Source organism: Mytilus edulis, chromosome 8 (assembly GCF_963676685.1).
Source record: "Mytilus edulis chromosome 8, xbMytEdul2.2, whole genome shotgun sequence".
NCBI classification, from domain to species: Eukaryota; Metazoa; Mollusca; class Bivalvia; order Mytilida; family Mytilidae; genus Mytilus; species Mytilus edulis.
In genome coordinates, this window is record NC_092351.1 from 39,759,302 (window position 1) to 39,779,844 (window position 20,543).

Genomic DNA, 20,543 nt, shown 5'->3' on the forward strand with positions numbered 1-20,543 from the left:
TGTATGGGGTTCTTTGATTGGTTGAAACTCTAACATTCTCAACTTTATGAATAATTTGTCCAATTAAATTATTTGTAACGTTCTCACCGTAAATTTGTACGCATGCGTGTTGTCCTACAGAGACTTGTGTTTGTCCCTGAAATCCAGGCACCGTGTAGCAGACAATGTTATTTTGAGTCTACAAAACACTGTTAGATGATTGCATATATACAAATTTATTGTGCAACGTCTAGAATTCATTAAGTGTCTACCAGATAATCAAATGGTAAGGGTTTTCGATTGAAAATGGGTTTATGCATGGAAATAAGGGTTTGTTTATGTTGTGCTTTGCGGTCGTGTCAATTTTGCTGAATGTTTACATTTTGACAAGCTGTTTTCAACTGACAGTTAACTCCATAAAACGGTGATTTTAGGGTTCATTTTAGTCATACATTGTAAACAAATATGTTTCAGATTAATTTTCATGTTTTTTGTGTGTTGTACACATCTAGGAAATCATCAGACGAAATTGGGTAGTTTTGGATGCTTGCCAACTTTTTTTTGTCCAGCAGCATTTCAAATCTTGCAATAGAAAGTTTATAAATGTAATCCATTTTGTATTAAAGCTTGTAAATGTGTATTTGTAAGAATTCAAAAGAAAAAAAACAGCTTAATTTTGTTGGGGTGATGCAATTTTGAGTTGGGTAATTGAACTTCAAGGCAGCATATGGATCATTTAATATACCTTATCTCTATTTGTTGGCCATATCTGGACATCACAAAGGGTCCTGTCAAATTTCGAAGTTGCACACTATAGAAAATATCTGATGCCACAACGGAAAGTGATCAATGTTATTGTATGAAGTCAAAAGTTAAATTGGCAAAGATTTGTCAAATAGCTATAAGGTGTGTTGTACCCCTTTTGTCTATATAAATTAAAAGAGACGAATAGTATGCATAACTGTGGGTTCTTGGTCTAGTGATGAAAAAGAATAGCTTAAATGCTGAAGGTCCTGGGTACAATGAGCACTGGTGACTGGTCTCAGTTGGTCAAAGTGGCCCCTGACTTTGACAAGGAGATAACCTTCAGCTATCTCTTTGGTTTGTCTGCTCCAACTGAGTTGCATGGGGGTTCTCTCCCAGTATTTAATATTTCTCCACCATAATTAGTGACTTCCCTGTGTTGAATTGGGGATTTGTCCTTGGTGTTAGGTTGAAAATAAGTAAGTGACACACATCCATCGATCCTGTTCAAGAGTTTACTTGGACATCAGTGTACCCTTGCACTACATGTATTCATTAAGCATTACTGGTACAAGTTTGGATATAGTTATAAAATAAAAAATAAATGACAAAAATAGCAACAGAACTTTTTAATTTTGTATCCTTAATTTATTTTCTCAAATACCTGTATGACTTTTATACAATTCATAGAGTTTTTTTTATTCCAGTAGATAAACATTTAAAAGGTCATTCTAAAGAGAGCAAGATTATTGTTTACAAATAAAATATACAATTTTCTATTCACTTTCAGGACCCGATAGAACCAGGTATGTACATTAAATTTTAAAATAAAATAGTAATCTTTAAGTTATTTTGTAAAGAAATTTAGAATTATTAAGCAACTATTCGTGTACATCTTCACATTTTCTATACACAAAGATTTTTATCATGTTCATGTTTATGAATTCTTTCCTAAAATTAAGTCTTGTTTCGATATATTACATACCACCAAACGGAACTTCCACCATATTGCAACTGCCGATGTGTAAAGTTATATTGTTGAACCTCGATTTTGAAGCTTCGGTCTCCTATTCTGATGAAATAGTATAGTGTTTACAACTGATAATTTGGTGATTGGTTAATAACTGGATTGACATACATTGTAGCAAGAGGTCAAACATTAGTCTTCATACATGTTGTCATACACACATGACACACTAAAACATTAAGGCCATTATTGATAATTGACAATCTAATTTCATGTCATTGTAATAAACATTATGTTGTATATATTATAATATGTATTATATTTATCTTTAGACTGGGGTGGATGGAGTTCTATAACAGAAGCAGGAGAGTCTAATATGTCTGTAGACTCATTCCAGAAACAGGAAGATTCCAATATGAGTATAGGTGATTCCAGATCTGATTCTGTATATGGAGGCAGTAATGTAGGAGTAAGTTTTTATTTTAAACCCCTCTCATGTGAATTGCATATCAACATTTTGTATCTGTTTTAAGGTTATTAATTCATTTTTGTAAAACTAGATGATACCTGTTTTACTCAAGGTTGGTCTGCAACACCATATACTAACGATTCCTCAATGTTCCTAGGAATGAGACAATTTGATTTTGGAAAAAATTGACACAATAAAGGTTTTATCATTAATGCATTTAATGGCTCATTAACCAAAACATCTTGTGGCCTCTCATCTGTCAACTGAAACACCAGTTTTAGCATAGGTTTTACAAAGAATAAAATGATCCTAGCATCCTTATTTGGAAATAAATGTCAATACAAGATAAATATCACTTGGCTAAAACATGAAAATGACACATAATCATTAGTGAAACTGAGTCAAATAATGCAGAATTTTAAATTCAATCAAAGAAGTATTGTGGCACATGAAAACGCCTGTTAATCAATTCTCCCTTTATCATACCATATTTCAAGGCATTCCAGCACTTCAAGTGTAGACAAGTTATTGATATGTTTTATAAAATCTTCCAAGATATAAAGCAGGACAACAACTCGTATATAAGTTCCTCAGTGTTAGAATATGTTATATAGTTTTAAACCAATTTCTGTTTGCAGGGTGAAGAAGAATATTTTTCTGGACTAGGTGTGTATGATGGGTATGACAGTTATCAAGATGGCAGTGGAAGTTCTTCAGATGAAGGTGATGATGAGGACGATGAAACATATTTTCCAGCATCAAATAAACAGAAAACTCAGTATCGCTTCATGAATGGCAAAGATGGAATGGGTAGGCTTTAATGGCAATACAAAACTTGAAATCTTAAACTTAATTCTTTTCAGGCAAAATGTCTCCTGGTTACCTGTTGATATTAAATGTGTTGTTCTTTTGAGTTTTTAGTGGAAGAAGACGTCAAGTCTTCTGAAGACTTAAGGGGCTGACCTTTGGCATTGAGCCTCCGTATGCCGCATTCGTTTCGTGTATTACAATTTCATAACAACTTAAGATTCCTGACACCGATTTTTACACATGATTAGGCATCTGAATCATTTAATTTGTAAATTAGGATTGAAAAACAATCACTATCGTAAATATGACCCTTTTATTTATGTAAATTATCAGATTTCATCTCATCCACATGAACGTTATTTGTTTACTTGTCACAGGATGTTTTAACTGTAGATATTTGTATTACGCATGCGTGTATTTGGTATCGGGACAACTCGCCCTGTTTACAAGTTCGCCCTTGAAGTTACGAATTTGCAATCCTGCAGACAAGAAGATTTTGGTTTTTTTTGTAAATAAAAAGGATATATTTCTTATTAAATTGTTGTCTTAATTCATTGTTTTCCTTTGTCATGTGAATTAGATGCCCTTCTACTCCAAATGGTTTGAATCTCCAAATGTTTGGAGAATGTGATTAAAATCTAAGCTCATAGAAAAAGAAATATAATTGAAACTCAATGTACCTCCTTATGAAGAATGCATTGCAATATAAATATAAATTCCTTTTGACAAGAGAAATCTGACTTTTGTCAGAAATATTTTTTTCACATGTGCAAAGGTAATCAGTGTGTCGGCCATATTGGTTTGTTTACAACTATGTGAAGAACCATGACCTAAACATAAATAGTCTCTGAAAGCGTAAACTTCAAGCAATACTATTTTATCAATCATGAATATTTTCATAAATTTAAATTTGATTATTTAAAGAAATAAAATTATAACAATTACGATTTTTGATAAGAGATTCTACACAGACATGCTTTAATCTATTTATAGCCAAATTAGTTTACCTGTGTGAAAATGTAAATAATTTGTTTACTAAACAAGTTAAGACAAAGTATGGATGGAAGATAATAATTTACATAAATACTTCAGGACATTTAATTGATTTTAATAAATATAGGATTTAAAAACTGCAAGTGGAAACAAATTTATTCATTAGCTACATAATCAGCTGATAATTTTATTTCACAAACATCGTGGTGATGTTATTGATAAAAATCACTCCATCAATCCTCCAGCCCTTTCACATATTAAGCAATAGATCTACTCATTATTGTAGAATATTTAATGAATATACATTCATCGTCTTATTGAATATATCGGGTAATCAGATATTTTTAGCTGACAATCTGGGTATCCCATTGGCCGGAGTCTACTGTACTACCAAAAACATGATAAAGATAGTAAATAGTATTTTTTCACTAATTTATTGACATAATACTGGTTGTAACATATTTTATTTTTGTATTTAGGTTGGGACCCCCCACCCCACCCCAATTATGAGTGGTGTCCCTTAAATGAGGGACTGTCCCTAAAACAAGGGGTCATTTTACTGTTGAATAAAAATAAAGTACATTTTGAAGATTTTTATTAAACTCAAAAGTGGGAAAATTCATATTTGGAACAACTTTTCTAAACGAGGGGTCAAATTATTAAAAAAGATATAAGTTTAGAAACAACAGAAAATTCTTTTGACATGTTTTGACTATTCAGTACTTTATAGATGCATAGTTCTTGGGGTAAAGTTTCATCAAATAATATGAATATAAATGACTTTTTTGGTGCTCATTTTTTACAGTGGGTTATACTGATCTTCCAGTTAGGTTAATCTCATTTGGAGTGTTGTTCCCAACCTGTTAAAGGTCCATCTTTGTGCATAATTTAAAATTGGAAATTTCAACAAGCATCTAATATTCTTACTCTGGAAAATAAACCCTGGTCTGCTAGCTTCATGTATATTTTTTCTACCGAATTAAAACTAGAATCATGCAAACAGACTTAAGAAAAAGGCATGTAAGTTAATCATACAAATATGACACTTTTTCTAGACAATCAAGATCGTGCAAAATACATCGCTAAAAATTGTAACCTTTAAAAAATAATTTGTGCAGGAAAAACCCATATAGGAAGTGGGAACTTTCAAAAGTTGGCGGGTATGTAACGAGCCTTACTTTTTTAAGCTCCATTTGTGGGCAATATGTTTTCTAGTCTGTCCGTCCGTCCTGCTTCTGGTTATAAAGTTTAGGGTCGAGGTAGTTTTTGATGAAGTTGAAATCCAATCAACTTGAAACTTAGTACACATGTGTTCCTTATGATATGATCTTCTTAATTTCACTGCCAAATTAAAGATTTTACCTAATTTTCATAGTCAACTGAACATAGAAAATGATTGTACGGATGGGAAATCCATGTACTTATGACCTTTTCTTGTTTGAAGAAAAAAAATACATAATAACGATAATGGAACAAAGCAGCCTGGGTTAGTGGGGCTGCTTTTATGGTAATTCAAGTTACCTTTTATTCACCTTCTTCCACTTCAGAGCTATCAGCTCTTTGATTAATGTTTTATGGTTGTTCTCTCTTTGACATAATTTTGTTAATTTTCATTTTTGCTGTGAAAATAATACTTGGTAGCATGAAAGATTAATTGATTAATTATGTGTTGCATTATGTCCAGTGGCAAATATTTCATGCATGTTAAAGATAATAGCATGTAGGTTTTATCTTTGGTGATCTTTTTTTAAATGTAGAGAGAAGTGATGCGATAATAATAAATTAGTAAAAAAGATTGTAAAATGTATATCTATATTATTTGATTGTGAAAATATTGTTAAATGATGTTATGTCATTTGAACATCATACCACATTGAACCTATGTTTGTTTTTTTTATTGTTTAGCTACATGTGAGAGATGTGGATCAGTTGGCATAAAACATGCATTCTATTCAAAGTCCAAGAGGTTTTGTAGTTTATCATGTTCCAGGAGCTTTGCTACAGCCAAACGGGAAGGGAAACCATTGACCACATTTGACAAGACCCAACAGGTAGGTTAGAAAATATGTTAATCATTCATGATTGAATTCATCATTTATAACTAAATGTAAATTTCTAACAAAATTTTAAACTAAAGTGAGAGAAACTCTGTAATACCATTATTGTTGCATGCTGCAGAAGAGTCCATTACAGTTCATTCTAATATGTTTAAACTTGAATCACATGCTTCTGGTCCTTGATATTTTAACTGAATTATATATATAAATAACTGTTCACAATTACACATAAATATAAAAGAACTTTACTGATTTGCTTTAAATTTTACAGAAAAAGATTCCAGGAAAAAAGATGAATATTCCAAGTAAACTGCCACAACCTGTTCAGAGTCTGTATCCAAAAACTGTAACAAAAAGACCAGGTAAATATTCATGTTGATACCATATGGGTATGAGTGTTCATGTTTAATTATGTAATTGTTTAGAACCTTAATACATGCTTTGACGTGTGAAATATAAGTTGGGCAGTACATTTTCTATATTAATAGTTTCTTTAGGCTATCTATTGTATTGTGAAATCGATTTATAAAAGGAGTAGGTCCGGTAAGGACCGATTTTGGCCTCAAATTTCATGTTCATCTGACGAAAGATTTTGACCACTTTTTAAACACATAAGTGTCTATTTTATTTGAATCAATTACTTTATGTGAAAGATTTTAACTGATTTAGTCATAAAAAACGCACCGATTCAAGCTGAAATATGAAAAATCTACCAAATATGCCGAAAAATGCAATTTCTTAGATGGTTTTTGTCAAAAATGAAAGTGGCCGCATCCGTGTTCATCCTCAACCTTTATATATGTTATGTATTATCATAAAATACAACTTACATTTCAATATTAAGGATGAACACGAATGCGGCCACTTTCGTTTTACACGAAAACCGTCTAAAATTTAACTAAAATGCTAGAATTGTGAATATTTCAGTAATTTAGCATGACTTAATGGTGCTAGTACCCGATATATGTGCATTGTATTGTCAAAATCAGCCCAAATTTATGTAGCAGAAGCATTCTACTGTCCAATTAATAACTAAAAGTTTACATTTTAACAATTTTGTAAAACTGCTATATTTTGGGGCCAAAAAGGGGTCTTACTGGACCTACTCCTTTGTACCTATTCAGTCTTTTGGCATGTTTTGTGGTTGAAATCATTGGCGGATCCAAGGGTTTTTTTTTTGGCCGATCAATGCATTTGAATGGGAACATATAGTTGGAACCCCCTCTTTGTCCTGGGTTAGGAACCCCCCTTTTTTAAAAGGCTGGATCCGCCACTGGAAATAGTGATAATGTTATAAGTTAAAGTACAGACTCCTAAAAAAAAAAGGTAAAACAATTTAAAATAAAATTAACTGTCAGATCAGGTAACAAATTTCAGAGCACTTTTTTTTTGGTAATCCTGTATTTTTAATGATATACTTGAGAGATACGTATACCCTCTTGCAATAAACTGATACACGTGAACATTAATTTTTATTTCAGGAGGAATGAAAGGCTTTGACTGGGGCCCTTACTTGGCACAAACAGGCAGTGATGCAGCACCAATCACATGTTTTAAACATGTAAGTTATTATTAAAGAAATTGTGTTAAATATTGGCTGATAAGTTCATGGGCACCATTTATGTAATCTGTTTGTTTATAGAGAAAAAAGTGGGCTGAGACATATCCTGTTATTTTTCTTCATTGAAAAATACAACTGAAGTGACTGTTGAATTTCTGTTATATCATGTATATGACCTACCTATCTTATTGAACAATGTTGAATCATATTGAATCAAAATACATGTAATATAACAACAAATTTAAGTTTCAAACTTTAACTTTTCCCTTTTGCATGCACAGCTAATACTGAAAAGGAAGTTCAAGTCACATGATGATAGATGACCTGCACTATTTATATACTTTTATATACCTTTTTAGTGTCCAATGTCTGACCACTGGCAGAATATCAATACTGGTATGAAAGTTGAGTTAGAGAATCATCTGTGTGACATACATGCATTCTGGATAGCTACAGTTGTTAAAGTAGCAGGTAAGATTGTGTGATTGTTTGTACATTCAACTGAACCCATGAACCATTATCTTTACAAGAATCTAATCACATTATACATACTATTGTTACAAGTTTGCAAAAACAAAAGGCAGTTTTACTTTAAATAAAGTATGTTAGCCTGAAGTTGAATCATTACATTAAAGTATTACATGCTTTGAGGTATAATATACAGCAAGCTAATTGTATTCTGGAATTGATAAATTAACTGATTAAAACTAGGTTGTGTGGATGCATGAATAAGTTTTTTTCAGGAAGCATTTTCTTAAATTATTAACAACATGAACAAAATTGTTTGAAACTTTGCAGGATACAAAGCTCTGATGAGATTTGAGGGATTTGGAAATGAGTCAACATATGATTTCTGGATTAATCTTTGTACACAAGATGTTCACCCTGTAGGATGGTGTGCAACTGTAGGCAAACCATTAGTCCCACCAAAAAGTAAGTGGTGTGGCAGAAATGAAAAGCATTTCATAGGAAACTGTCAACATAGTCTTATTTCTTGATAAATGTAAAAAGATTTTGTCTATATCTTGTTGATTTTTTTATGCACAAACACAATTCTTAAGCAAACTTTTTTCTACACTGTATGATGATGTATATTTATTCAGATTAGTATTTTGACAGGGCTGTTCCATTGAAACATGCTGTACAGCAAGGCCTGCTGCATGAAATTCTACCTTTAATGTTCTCTACCATCTAAAATTCACCCTGCATGTGATGCATATCTCAAAAACAGACCAGCAAGGTAGATCTATCGAATAAAAACAAATTGAAGTTATATTTTTATAAGCCTCTAAAAGTTTGCCTTTATTCTAAAAAAAAAAATACTTGATAAGGAAGACCCTTTCTGCAAATTGGCTCTGTCAAAATGTTGTTTCAAGGTAAACTCCTATTTAAAAGTTTATTATATTTTTCCAGGTATCCAGGACAAATATATTGACTGGAAGGAGTATCTAATCAAAAGGTTGACAGGAGCTAGAACTCTTCCCAGTAACTTTTATAATAAGGTAAGTTAGTACAAAATGTATGATAGGAAAATATTTAAGCTGTCTAAAAATTTTGAAATATTTAAAATTGTATAAATGTATTAGTTATTTATTGATTACTGGTATTAAATGTATTGTCCACATAAATAATTTTCATGTGCTACATTTTTCTTAATTCTTTAGTTTTCAGGATAAATTAGAATATGCAGAGAACAAATATAAATAGTAACTCCTGACAAGTATTACAAAGAAAAAAAAACACACACACACACACACCATGTAGTAGTAGTGGTGGTGAATATTTTCACTTGGAAGTCAAGTAACATAACTCAAATTTGTTCTTTTTCAGTTAAAAAATTAACTTTGTATTTTACATATTTAAGGTTGTAGAATGTATCAATGACATTCCAATTAAGAAAGGTATGCAGTTAGAAGTAGTTGATAAAATGTGTGTGTCTGCAATGAAGGTAGCTAAAGTTCAAGAAGTTGTTGGAGGAAGACTAAGGTTACATTACACAGATTCCAAGGTAGGTCATTTACACATTGAATTATATCACTCAAAAAATGTAACACAAAATGTAGATCAAAATTTAGTTAGATGTTATATTACAATCAGAAAAGTATAGACAAAAAATATTGAACCAAAGAAAGATGTTTTATTTGATAAGAATTGCAGAGATAGTTTTGAATGAAAAATATTGTATCTTTTAAACTACAATACAATATTAATTATGGTAATAGACAAATTAACTGTGCTTGAAGGCATGTGAATTATTTTTGTTCGGTTGGGGAAGGTTCAAATTTATGGTTATGTGTGCAAATCAAAATGCAATTGTATGGGAAATGCCTAAAAAAAGAGGCCCTTCCAACCACCAATATTGTTTATATCTAGTATAGCTCTTATATAGATCTAATGTGTGAAATCCTTGAATAAATATATAAGCATTTTTTTCTTGCAGGAAGAGATTGATGAGTTCTGGTGCCATATGAGATCTCCATTAGTTCATCCTATAGGCTGGTCACAGACATCTGGACATAAACTGCATGCTACTCAAGGTTAGCTGGTCATATATTATTACTTTTAGATGAACATTGAACATTCAAAGTGTATAAAATAAATATATGAGTTGCATTTAATTAAAATTATTACATAATCAATTTGCATAGTTAAAGTCAATGATTAAGGCTATCCGCTCTGGTGTTCTCTTTAAAGATGTCACCTTTAAGCACTTGTTTAAATGATTTTTGGAATAAGATTTGTATGCTGTTAGAAATGAACTTCATATTGATAAACATTTGGTGGAAAGTCAAAATTACAAAACAACCCATTGAATGATACTATCTCTTGACAGTTTAAAATCACTCTACACAAATGTTATTGGATTTCAAATAATAAGAAAAACTAGGTTGAAGTTGATGAAATATTTAAACAATAATATATAGAATATACAGAAATCATATGATGGAATATGAAAATAAATACATAAATATGAGTCATTTGTTAAAAATTATTAAATTTAAAAAAAACATATATATATGTATTAAAATGAAATGTATGAGTGATGTCTCAGTAGATAAAGGTTATTGAAATTAAAACAAACCTCAAAAATGCTTTCTATAATGTGGTTTTCAGTGCAACATGAAATGTTTCAATTGTGATTTTGGTATAGAGTATAAATTGTAGAAAGTTACTTTTTTCATAGATTCTCTCTAATAAGTTGACAATTTCTTTTTGTATTTTCTTTTAGAATACAGATCAAAATGTTTAAACAAAATAACGATGGACAAGTACGATCCTGATGATGTCACACCTGACATGTTCGAAAAGGTCAGTATGTAGGACAAAGTGATAAACTAGTCAGTTGACTTTACTTTTATAAAATTATTTCACAATTTTTGGTTGATTATCTATTTTCAATTTCAATCAGGATTCTCAATGAAGAATACCAATATACTAACTCCTACGGTTTTCAAGATAAGAGTATTTGATCTTTCTAGAATGTTCATTCATATATACATCGAAGATATATATGCAACGGTCCCTGTTTACACAACACATTTAGTGAAAATATATTCAAATCAGTATAGAGACTTCTTTCATAAAATGAATGAAGAAAATGATCCTCTGAAACATTATTGCTTATTATATATAAATTGCTAAACCAACATTTCAATTACAGAAGAAGGAACCACCTCATGGAGCCAAATTCCAAGAAGGGATGAAGTTGGAAGCCATAGACCCACTTAACCTTTCTGCAATATGTGTAGCCACTGTAATGAAGGTAAATAAAGTTTGTGCATAGAACCTTATTTTAATAATGGTTTAAACAGTATTATTTTAATAATTCTGTTGATCTCACAAATTATTTGTCAAATTTTGAAAATTATATTAGAAAAAGATAATAATTAAGTTCTTGTAAAGCATGCTCGAGAAAGGGAAATTATTGCAGCAAAAGATAATGAAATCTTATTTTAAAAGAACTAATAGTGTTGATGAAAATTTGTTATATATATAAGTGGTGACTTTCAATTCCATAAGAAATGAAATTTACAGGGTCTTCAAACTGGATTTTTTTTGGTTTACACTAATGACTTTTTGTTTCGATGATTTATAATACAATCCACATGTGATGCATATTGATAATATCTTTTTCAGGTTCTGAAGAATAACTATTTGATGATTGGAATAGATGGTTCTATAGCTCAGAATGGAACAGATTGGTTTAATTATCATTCTACATCACCATGTATCTTCCCTGTGGGATTCTGTGAAGTTAATGGAATAGAATTAACACCACCTAGAGGTTTGTAAACATACAATGATTGCAGTTGGGAAAAAATATTGATGAAAAAAAAATATGGGGTAAATCATTACAAGATCAACTAAAAACACATAAAAAGCAAAGGAAAAGCGCTTTTATTGCTGTTTTTCATCTCAAAGTCAGAGTGAGGCATTCAACATGGAGCAAAAAAATCTCTGTTCTTACTGCAATACTTAGTACATGTAGATAAGTAAATTTTGAAATAAGAATATTATACTATGAATACTTCTAAACATGTATAATATTTTAATTTATAGTTGTCTTGGTGGCAAGCAATCACTTTCCTTTTCTTTTTCTTTAAATTTTAATGAAATTTTAGTAGTAAGAACTGTATCTACATATCTTTATTTAACGTCTCTTGAATACTACAGAATCCTCTTTATAATAATTCAATGTTTGCTTATTTAAGATAGATTATGAGACATCTATATGTAAATTGTGGACATTGTATGTGAAGAAACATAGCCAAAGAATTTGCATGAAAAACTAAGGTTTGGTAGGGCAGCATGCAATATTTATTTTATTATATGTCCAAAATAAAAAATGATCAATTTTGGTGAACTGAGAAGTTATATAACTCGTGCTAAAGAAATCTCATATTTTAAAGTTTAAATTCATCTGCATCAAATACATTCAATATATGTTTGTTATTTCAGGATATAAAGGGCAGTTCAAATGGTTTGAATATTTACGACAGACGAAATCATCAGCAGCTCCAGTCAAACTGTTTGATAAGGTATACATTTTTATTCTTTTTTTTTCTCCTGAAAATCAAACGCATGATAGGTTGTTAAAGTTTTATCTATCTTAAATTCTTCAAAGTTTCATCTATTTTGAAAGAGAACATTTCCATTGAAATTGCTTAGAGTTTTGATAAGGATGAACATACAGGGTGTGTTTTGAAATAGGAGGTAGACCTGAAAAGGTAATCATGATCAACTATTGGAATTCTAAAGAGTACTATCTGACTCAATCTCACTATTTCAGATTGCCTAATTGATGATCACTTTTTTATTTAACTCTCCATAGCGTTTTGGTCACGTCTGTATAATATGTCATTAAAATTTTTTTGCAGGAAATACCAAAACATGGGTTCAAACCTGCTAACAAAGTTGAAGCTGTTGATCTGATGGAACCAAGGTACTGTAGAAATATCAGTTTGTAATAATATGTTAATTTCTTAAGGGAGATAATCACTTGATTTATAAATGAAGGCATTTGTTCATATTTGATTGTTATTTCAATTTTGCAACATTTTTTTTAGGGCTATTGCTCTAAAATGGGTTTGGGGATGTAGTATTGGACCTTCAAAATCCAACAAATACTACTTTCTGATAGACATTTAATCGAATTTTACATGCAACCCATGAACACACTACCATTTATCAAACTCACTTTCAACTTCCCTTCATTACTCCTCTCCTTCTTATCTAGTTTTCATGTTATTTTTCAGATTGATATGTGTAGCTACTGTGAGTCGAGTTGTAGGACGATTATTGAGAATTCATTTTGATGGTTGGGAGGTTACATATGACCAGTGGGTTGACTGTGAAACAGCTGATTTATATCCTGTTGGTTGGTGTGAGGTCATGAACTATGGTTTAGAAGGGCCAAGGGTTAAAAGTGAGTAATATGTATTCCAATTAAGCTTAGTGTGAGGCAATGACCTATTGGTGAGAAGCCAATGTAACAAACAGCCCCCCTTGGCAATACAATCTTACCTTTATCATTGCTTTTCATCCCTTTTATCGTGTTTTACAGGGATATTTTTACATGCATTTTGTCATGATAAGGTAATATTTCATGAGCCAGTTGTCAAATTAAATATCTTTTTTAGACTTGATTATTTTTTATGCAAACCACAACTGAACAGGATATATCGTCAGTGACCTATAGTTGTTAATTTCTGTGTCAATTTGGTCTCTTGTGGAGAGTTGTCTCTTTAACAATCATACCACATCTTTTTCTTTTTTTTATATCTGCTTATATATTTACATCAATTTCATTACCCAGACAAATATGGTCTTAGAGCAACAACATACATGTATTTAACATTTTATTTGTGTATATTTTTCAAAACCTTATTGTGAAAGTTCAGTACTAGTGAGGGTATAAAATCTGCCATTTCTCTTACAGTTGAACCAATATCTCCTGTACCAGTTGTACCCAAACTGGTAAAAGAATCCCCTTTTAGTAAGAAAAGAAAAGGAAAGACACAGATCTATAAAGGTCCAAGAAAGAGTAAGTCAAGTAAGATATACAATCATAATTATATAAAGTTAATAATAATAATATAAAGTTACGGTGTTTATATATCTCAACTTGTACGATTCGCTCGTGTATGTAACAATGTTTTAGATTTTAACGAGAGAAATTTATGTATTACTGAAAAATTATTACACCAGGGTTTTCGATATCACAAACTAGTCAAAACATTTACTAAATTTTATCATCGGTATAAAGACATTATTCGTAAATATAGCTCAACATGCAGACTTCTAATACGTTCAGGCATTTCACATCCAATATTTTATGGTAATATTCTTTATAAAGCACAAAGGTGTCAGTATTCACCTCAGAAACTTACAAAACCTTTGAATAGACTTATTAAGAAGGGATATAATTACGATACTGTTGTCAAGTCATTAAAGATTGCATATTTTGGCGTTAATATTGAGTCACTGATAAGGTCTTTGCATCGGAACTAAACACATTTATTCTAAAAACAGTTGTTGGCATGACACGGGTTATGTTCTTCTCATATATGTTATGATGGTATGATACTAAACCCCTAACGGGAAGGATTGTGCCTGATGTTCATATGATGAAATCATAATCTTTCAGTCAGTTTAGTTGAAGTCTGGAGCTGGCATGTCAGTTAACTGCTAGTAGTCTGTTGTTATTTATGTATTATTGTCATTTTGTTTATTTTCTTTGGTTACATCTTCTGACATCAGACTCGGATTTCTCTTGAACTGAATTTTAATGTGTGTATTGTTATGCGTTTACTTTACTACATTGGTTAGAGGTATAGGGGGAGGGTTGAGATCTCACAAACATGTTTAAACCCGCCGCATTTTTGCGCCTGTCCCAAGTCGGGAGCCTCTGGCCTTTGTTAGTCTTGTATTATTTTAATTTTAGTTTCTTGTGTACAATTTGGAAATTAGTATGGCGTTAATTATCACTGGACTAGTATATATTTGTTAAGGGGCCAGCTGAAGGACGCCTCCGTGTGCGGGAATTTCTCGCTACATTGAAGACCTGTTGGTGACCCTCTGCTGTTGTTTTTTATTTGGGCGGGTTGTTGTCTCTTTGACACATTCCCCATTTCCATTCTCAATTTTAATATGTGTAAAATTTAAGCCATGTTATTGGACATTATTTAAAGCAGCAAATATGATATGTGTTACTGTTTATACAAGATTTATTCAAAACTGATCTCCATTTTATAAGAAACTTTAATTTTAAACCTTGAATTATTTACATCAATGATCTGTTAGAAAACCAGCTTGTTTCCAGTAGAAAAAGATAAATTACAAATTGCATTCCAACTTTTTAAATGCCAATGCATTTACAGGACTTAAAGAATACTTATAAAAGAGAGATGCATATGTACAGAAAAAGAAAAAAGAAAACATTGGGACTCCATTCATAATTGTTTATGATTGCCAGTTCTCCTTCCTTGTAAATGCATTTGTCCATGGCACAATTTAACCAATACAGTCTGAATTTTGGAATATTTGGTTAGGTAAAACATGTTAAAAATATGTACTATGACTCCTAAATTCATTAATAAAACTAGTTGCAGAATATTTACTTGTTTTACACTCATAATATACTAAAAACATGTATATATTTACAGAGCGAAAGCCAAAGTTATCACCAACAGGCTTACCATTAGGAGAGTTAGGAAACATCAAAACAGAAAGTAACAGTTCATTTTCATCACAGTTTGAATCAACCATAAAAGGTATTATAAATATGGATAAAGTCAAAACTTTAAGAAATAATATTGATGGATTTATTGATCGTTGTCTATTAAACCTCCAATGACAAATTTTTTTATGCATATTCATCACTTAAAATGAACTATTTATAATTAACTTGTGTACTTTGGGTTACACCAGGCCATGGAAAAAAATTGACTTAGGTATGATACTGTTATGTGAAATGTATGGAACAATCTATACCTATTGGTATAGGCACAATAAGATTGTAGCAAAAGATGAAAAAAATGTGCCATTTGGTGTTCCAATTATATCTTAATTCATTTTAGTTTAGAAAGTGTCACTTACATTTAAAACTGAACATGGGTAACATGGTTTGTATAAAAGCTTTTGTATGAAGGATCTTGAATGATAGAGACAATTTTTCATAAAGTAATATAAATGTTATTGTTGCCTGTAAAAAAATGTTGTTTACACACAAAAAAATATATACTTTTCTTCTTCTTTTCAAACAGTGAAAACAGAAGTAGAAGATGTAGATTTCCCACCATCATTAAGTCCTCATCAATCGTTTTCTGATGAAAAATCCATTAGATCAGGCAGCAATGAATCACCATCATCAAAACCTAGTGTTACAAAAACAGCATTATCAAATCTGTTAATGTCAAAATCAGGGGGAACTAACCTTGTAGACAGTACTAAATCGAGCCAGTTGGCTCAGAGACATTTAACCATTCCTCCAGATCAGTGGACTGTTTCTGATGTGTGCTATTTCCTCAAAGTCAATGATTGTGCTTCGTTTTGGGAAAGTTTTGTTAGAAGTGTAAGTTTGTTCTTAAATGTTTTTATTTTTAATTGGAAGAAAAAAGTTGTATAATGACACTTTGAGTTTGAAAATGAAATAATATTCGGAAAATTTGATATCGATATCCTTATTAAAAAAATTATTATTTAACATGTGCATGTATATAATGACAGAGTTGGTTTTAACCTCATGAAAAAAACTAGCATCAGAAACAAGAAAATCCACTTAAATGAATTACAATGCAACCAAGAATATTGCTGTCAATTCATAAATTTCCATTTGAATAAGACCAGTGTTTTCCCTAGGCTATTCATGCATGGCGGTACCGCTACGCATAAAATTTCGGCCGCCATGCATTTATCATACCCGCTATGTGTGAAATCTTTATTATCTTATAATATGAAGTGACAATTGACAAAACTCTACAGGTGTTTCAAACTCACTGGACTGATAATTGATCATAATTAGATGCAACGCTCTGATTTTACAACCACGTTGATTAGATAGAACAACATTCAAGACTTCGATTGCATAATAGAAATCAGGAGTTCAAATTGTTTTAATGATAAATATTATAGCCCGATACAGCTTCCAAATATCCTTCCGTGAAAAAATCAAAAGTAAACCTTTTGCAGTATAAATTTTACGTTTTGAAATCATAAGTCTGACATCGAAATATTTATATCAAACGCAGTTGATTAGTTGTAACAGAGAATACACATCATTGGGTTGAAACATGATGTAACTTTGATCTCGTAACAGAGTTCAAAAAATTTATGGGTCACTGAATATTTACAATTCAGATCGTTTTTGTTTTGATGTTTTTATTTTTGAAACTGATCTTTCAAACTAGTTTTAATCCAAAAGAAAGTAAAAACATTGCTTGACTGTACCTTAAGTTGAATATCTATATCCAAATTAAATTAATTAAAACTGTAATCCATGATCACAAATTGAATGCTTTGTTTACAATTGTTGAAAGCCATGTGCTGTTTGGCGGGAAAATTCGGGAAACCCCTTATTAACAGGAAACAGTTACATTTCATTGTTATTTATAGACAGTAGGAATTTCATTTTGGAAATCATTTTGATTGCAACTGCTAAGATTTATTCATGAAAAATTATAATAATTTCTTGGGGTGAAACTGATAATACTTTTTTTATTAAAATAATTTACATCTAGGGGTATGGAAAGGGGGGCTGTTTTTTTTTGTTTTTTTTAATAATATTACAAATATATATAAAGTTCACCAGTCTGAAAATACATGGTTAAATGGATTTTAATTCTGAAAAACTCATGTTTATTTAATTCCTTTATTATTTCCATCATAATCAGAAACAAGCTACATGTATAAGGTATTTCAAACATATATTTTTAGCTTAAATATAAGAACATTCAAGACTATTAATATGTATGTGCCTGTAGTAAAAACAAACCTGGTAGAGCCTAAAAAAATTCTACAGGGCCCTTGAAAAAACTTTTGGATCCAGGCTGGCCTTGAGAGAAAATGTTAAGTATTGTTCCTGACTGTATTGCAGATTTATGTGAAGTTTTTAAACTGACATGCACAATTCATTTCACAAGTGTAATAAAAATAATTCTACAAAACAACGCAGCGCATCGCGTTGCAAATTCATCTTAGACCCACCATGCATCAAGAATTTTCTAGGGAAGACACTGAAGACATTTGATTAACTTTGTTTCTTACTATTCTTATATGTTATCAGATATCACCTTATTCTCAAAGGAACTGTCAGAAGTACTATAACATTTGTACAACACATAATCTATATATCTCTGTCAAAACCAAAAGATACAACATTAGGATGAGAGGCATGACAGCATTGTTTTCCTCAAACAATATGTTAACCAGTTGCGTCCACAGAAACTTGCAAAAAATATCAATTTTATAGAGACATTTTACGAGTAAAGTGTAACCTGTGGAATCTGACACCGGAGGATTCCAAAATCCTGCTTTAACTGACACATTTTCAGAGTCTCCAAAAATGCCTTTCCGTGCAGAAAAAAACTTGAGTATTCCGAAAAACCTGCTTAATCCAACATTTTTGTCTGGTCCCCCAGTGTGTCAAATTAAGCAAGTTACACTGTAATAAAAAAAATTGACACTTCATCATTGTATATATAGTTTTTTTAGCAGCTAACTTTTCATTTCATTTTCAGAAAGTTGATGGTAAAAAGTTGCTTGAATTAACTAAAGACCAGATCAGCAGTTTGACTGGTATGAAAATTGGTGCTTCCATTAAGATGACAGAGATGATTCAGCAATTAAAAACCAGGGCTCAGAAATCATAGCAATACGCTTGTGTAGATAATGTTTAAAAAATCACATTGGTGCCATTAAAATAGTTAATTTTAACAAGTATGAAAACAATGACATTGTTTAAGATCTGTTATATTTTAGTTAGATGTTTTGTTGGATAAACTGCACCTTACAGTTTTCTATGTATTGGAGGCTTTACAATGTATACTGAAGGTCAACAATTTTACTTGTAGTGTTCTTTTAAAATGCTTTGCAATGAACAAACCTTAAAATCATGCAAATTTGAAAGTTATATATGATTGTGTAAAATGATAATTTTTGTTGCCTGATTTGAAATACCCTTCAAAATTTGAAACTTAGGCCAAATAAAAATATATGTGTAGTTCCAGTAACCCTACCGTCCCTACTTTTTCGGCATAAAAATAGCATACCCTAAAGATTTTATTGTCATTTTTCATTAAGCACTGTTAAAGTCAGAATGTTGCTCAATGTAAAAAAAAAACATAAAATAAAAAAAAAATCCCTACCTACCTACCCTAACTTTTTTCAGATGTAACTGGAACCACACATACTTTTTTATTTGGCCTTACATGTAATATGTATCTTTCTGTAGAGATGATTTCTTTTTAACAAGTCTGGAGGTCAGATATTGTTAATTCACCAAATAAATGGACTTAAGATACCTGCACTTGCAATAAAGCTGTGACAATTTATAATATACCTGTATGATAACAGTACAACTTGTCTCAAGAGACCTAATCATCAAAAGTATTTTCTGAAAGGGATGCAAGTATTAAGATTTATACCCCCAAAAAATTTGTTTAATGGTGCACAGTAAAAGTGATTATATTCATTATTACATTGCATATAAAAGGGTCTAGATAAGGGTCCTTCAATTCTGTATTCTTTAGTTGTTAAAACTATTTTTCTCTATTCTTTATAATTTTGTGTATTTTTCTCATTCTTTGTATTTTAGCACTCTTTTATTATCTATTATCTATTCTTTATACTTGTTACCTTTTGTTCTATACTTATTGACCATTATTCCCTGTTCTCATATACATTGAACTGGAAAGCTATGCATTTTACATGTTGAATTACCTTTAAATGTACCAAATATTTTGAGAATACATCTGTTTTAGTTATGTTTACTGATTGGTCCAACCTATGGAAGTTGAACATTTTCAAATCAGTGGGCTTGTGCATGTGTTATTACTTTATGAGAGCTGAATGAATATATAAAGTATAATTTTAACTGTAATGAAATTTACAGCCTGATTTTAGTTGGTATGTTCAGTTGTTAAATGTGATTGCAGATTTTTGTTTACAGTTTGTAAACAAGGTATCTAGAACTCTGAACTTTGAAAAGAATTTTAAAAAATAAATGTGATTTAAAGATTGGCTGCCTAATTCAATTCCATATCATCATTTTTGTTTTGAAAAAAAAATAAAAGTGGTATGATTGCTAATGTCAATTTAAATATAATTCTATAAATATTCCTTCAGTTTTGTCATGAAACTATGCTCTTATGTATTGAAATGATGATTTGTAGTTCTTATTTACATTGTACATGGTTGGTTTTGGGGTGCTGCATTTCTGAGATGTCTCAATGAATAGTAAAAATT

The 20,543-nt window shown here is 30.9% G+C and overlaps 1 protein-coding gene across 2 annotated transcripts; it reads left to right on the forward strand.

Moving 5' to 3' along the window:
* The first annotated feature begins 79 nt into the window (after positions 1-79).
* On the forward strand, positions 80-19,685 carry LOC139485533 (MBT domain-containing protein 1-like). Of its 2 annotated transcripts, none has more exons than XM_071270080.1 (22): positions 80-265; positions 1,514-1,529; positions 2,023-2,159; positions 2,798-2,969; positions 5,868-6,013; positions 6,291-6,381; positions 7,501-7,580; positions 7,940-8,051; positions 8,379-8,513; positions 8,994-9,082; positions 9,445-9,588; positions 10,021-10,117; positions 10,810-10,889; positions 11,242-11,343; positions 11,718-11,865; positions 12,540-12,619; positions 12,959-13,023; positions 13,337-13,506; positions 14,020-14,133; positions 15,746-15,853; positions 16,346-16,653; positions 18,818-19,685. In XM_071270080.1, the coding sequence occupies exons 1-22, from the start codon at positions 263-265 to the stop codon at positions 18,947-18,949; spliced, it is 2,529 nt and encodes an 842-aa protein (XP_071126181.1). In that variant the 5' UTR covers positions 80-262; the 3' UTR covers positions 18,950-19,685. The 2 variants fall into 2 exon arrangements, with proteins under 2 accessions (XP_071126181.1, XP_071126182.1); XM_071270081.1 differs by having other exon boundaries at positions 89-265; positions 14,020-14,124.
* Positions 19,686-20,543: the final 858 nt, after the last annotated feature.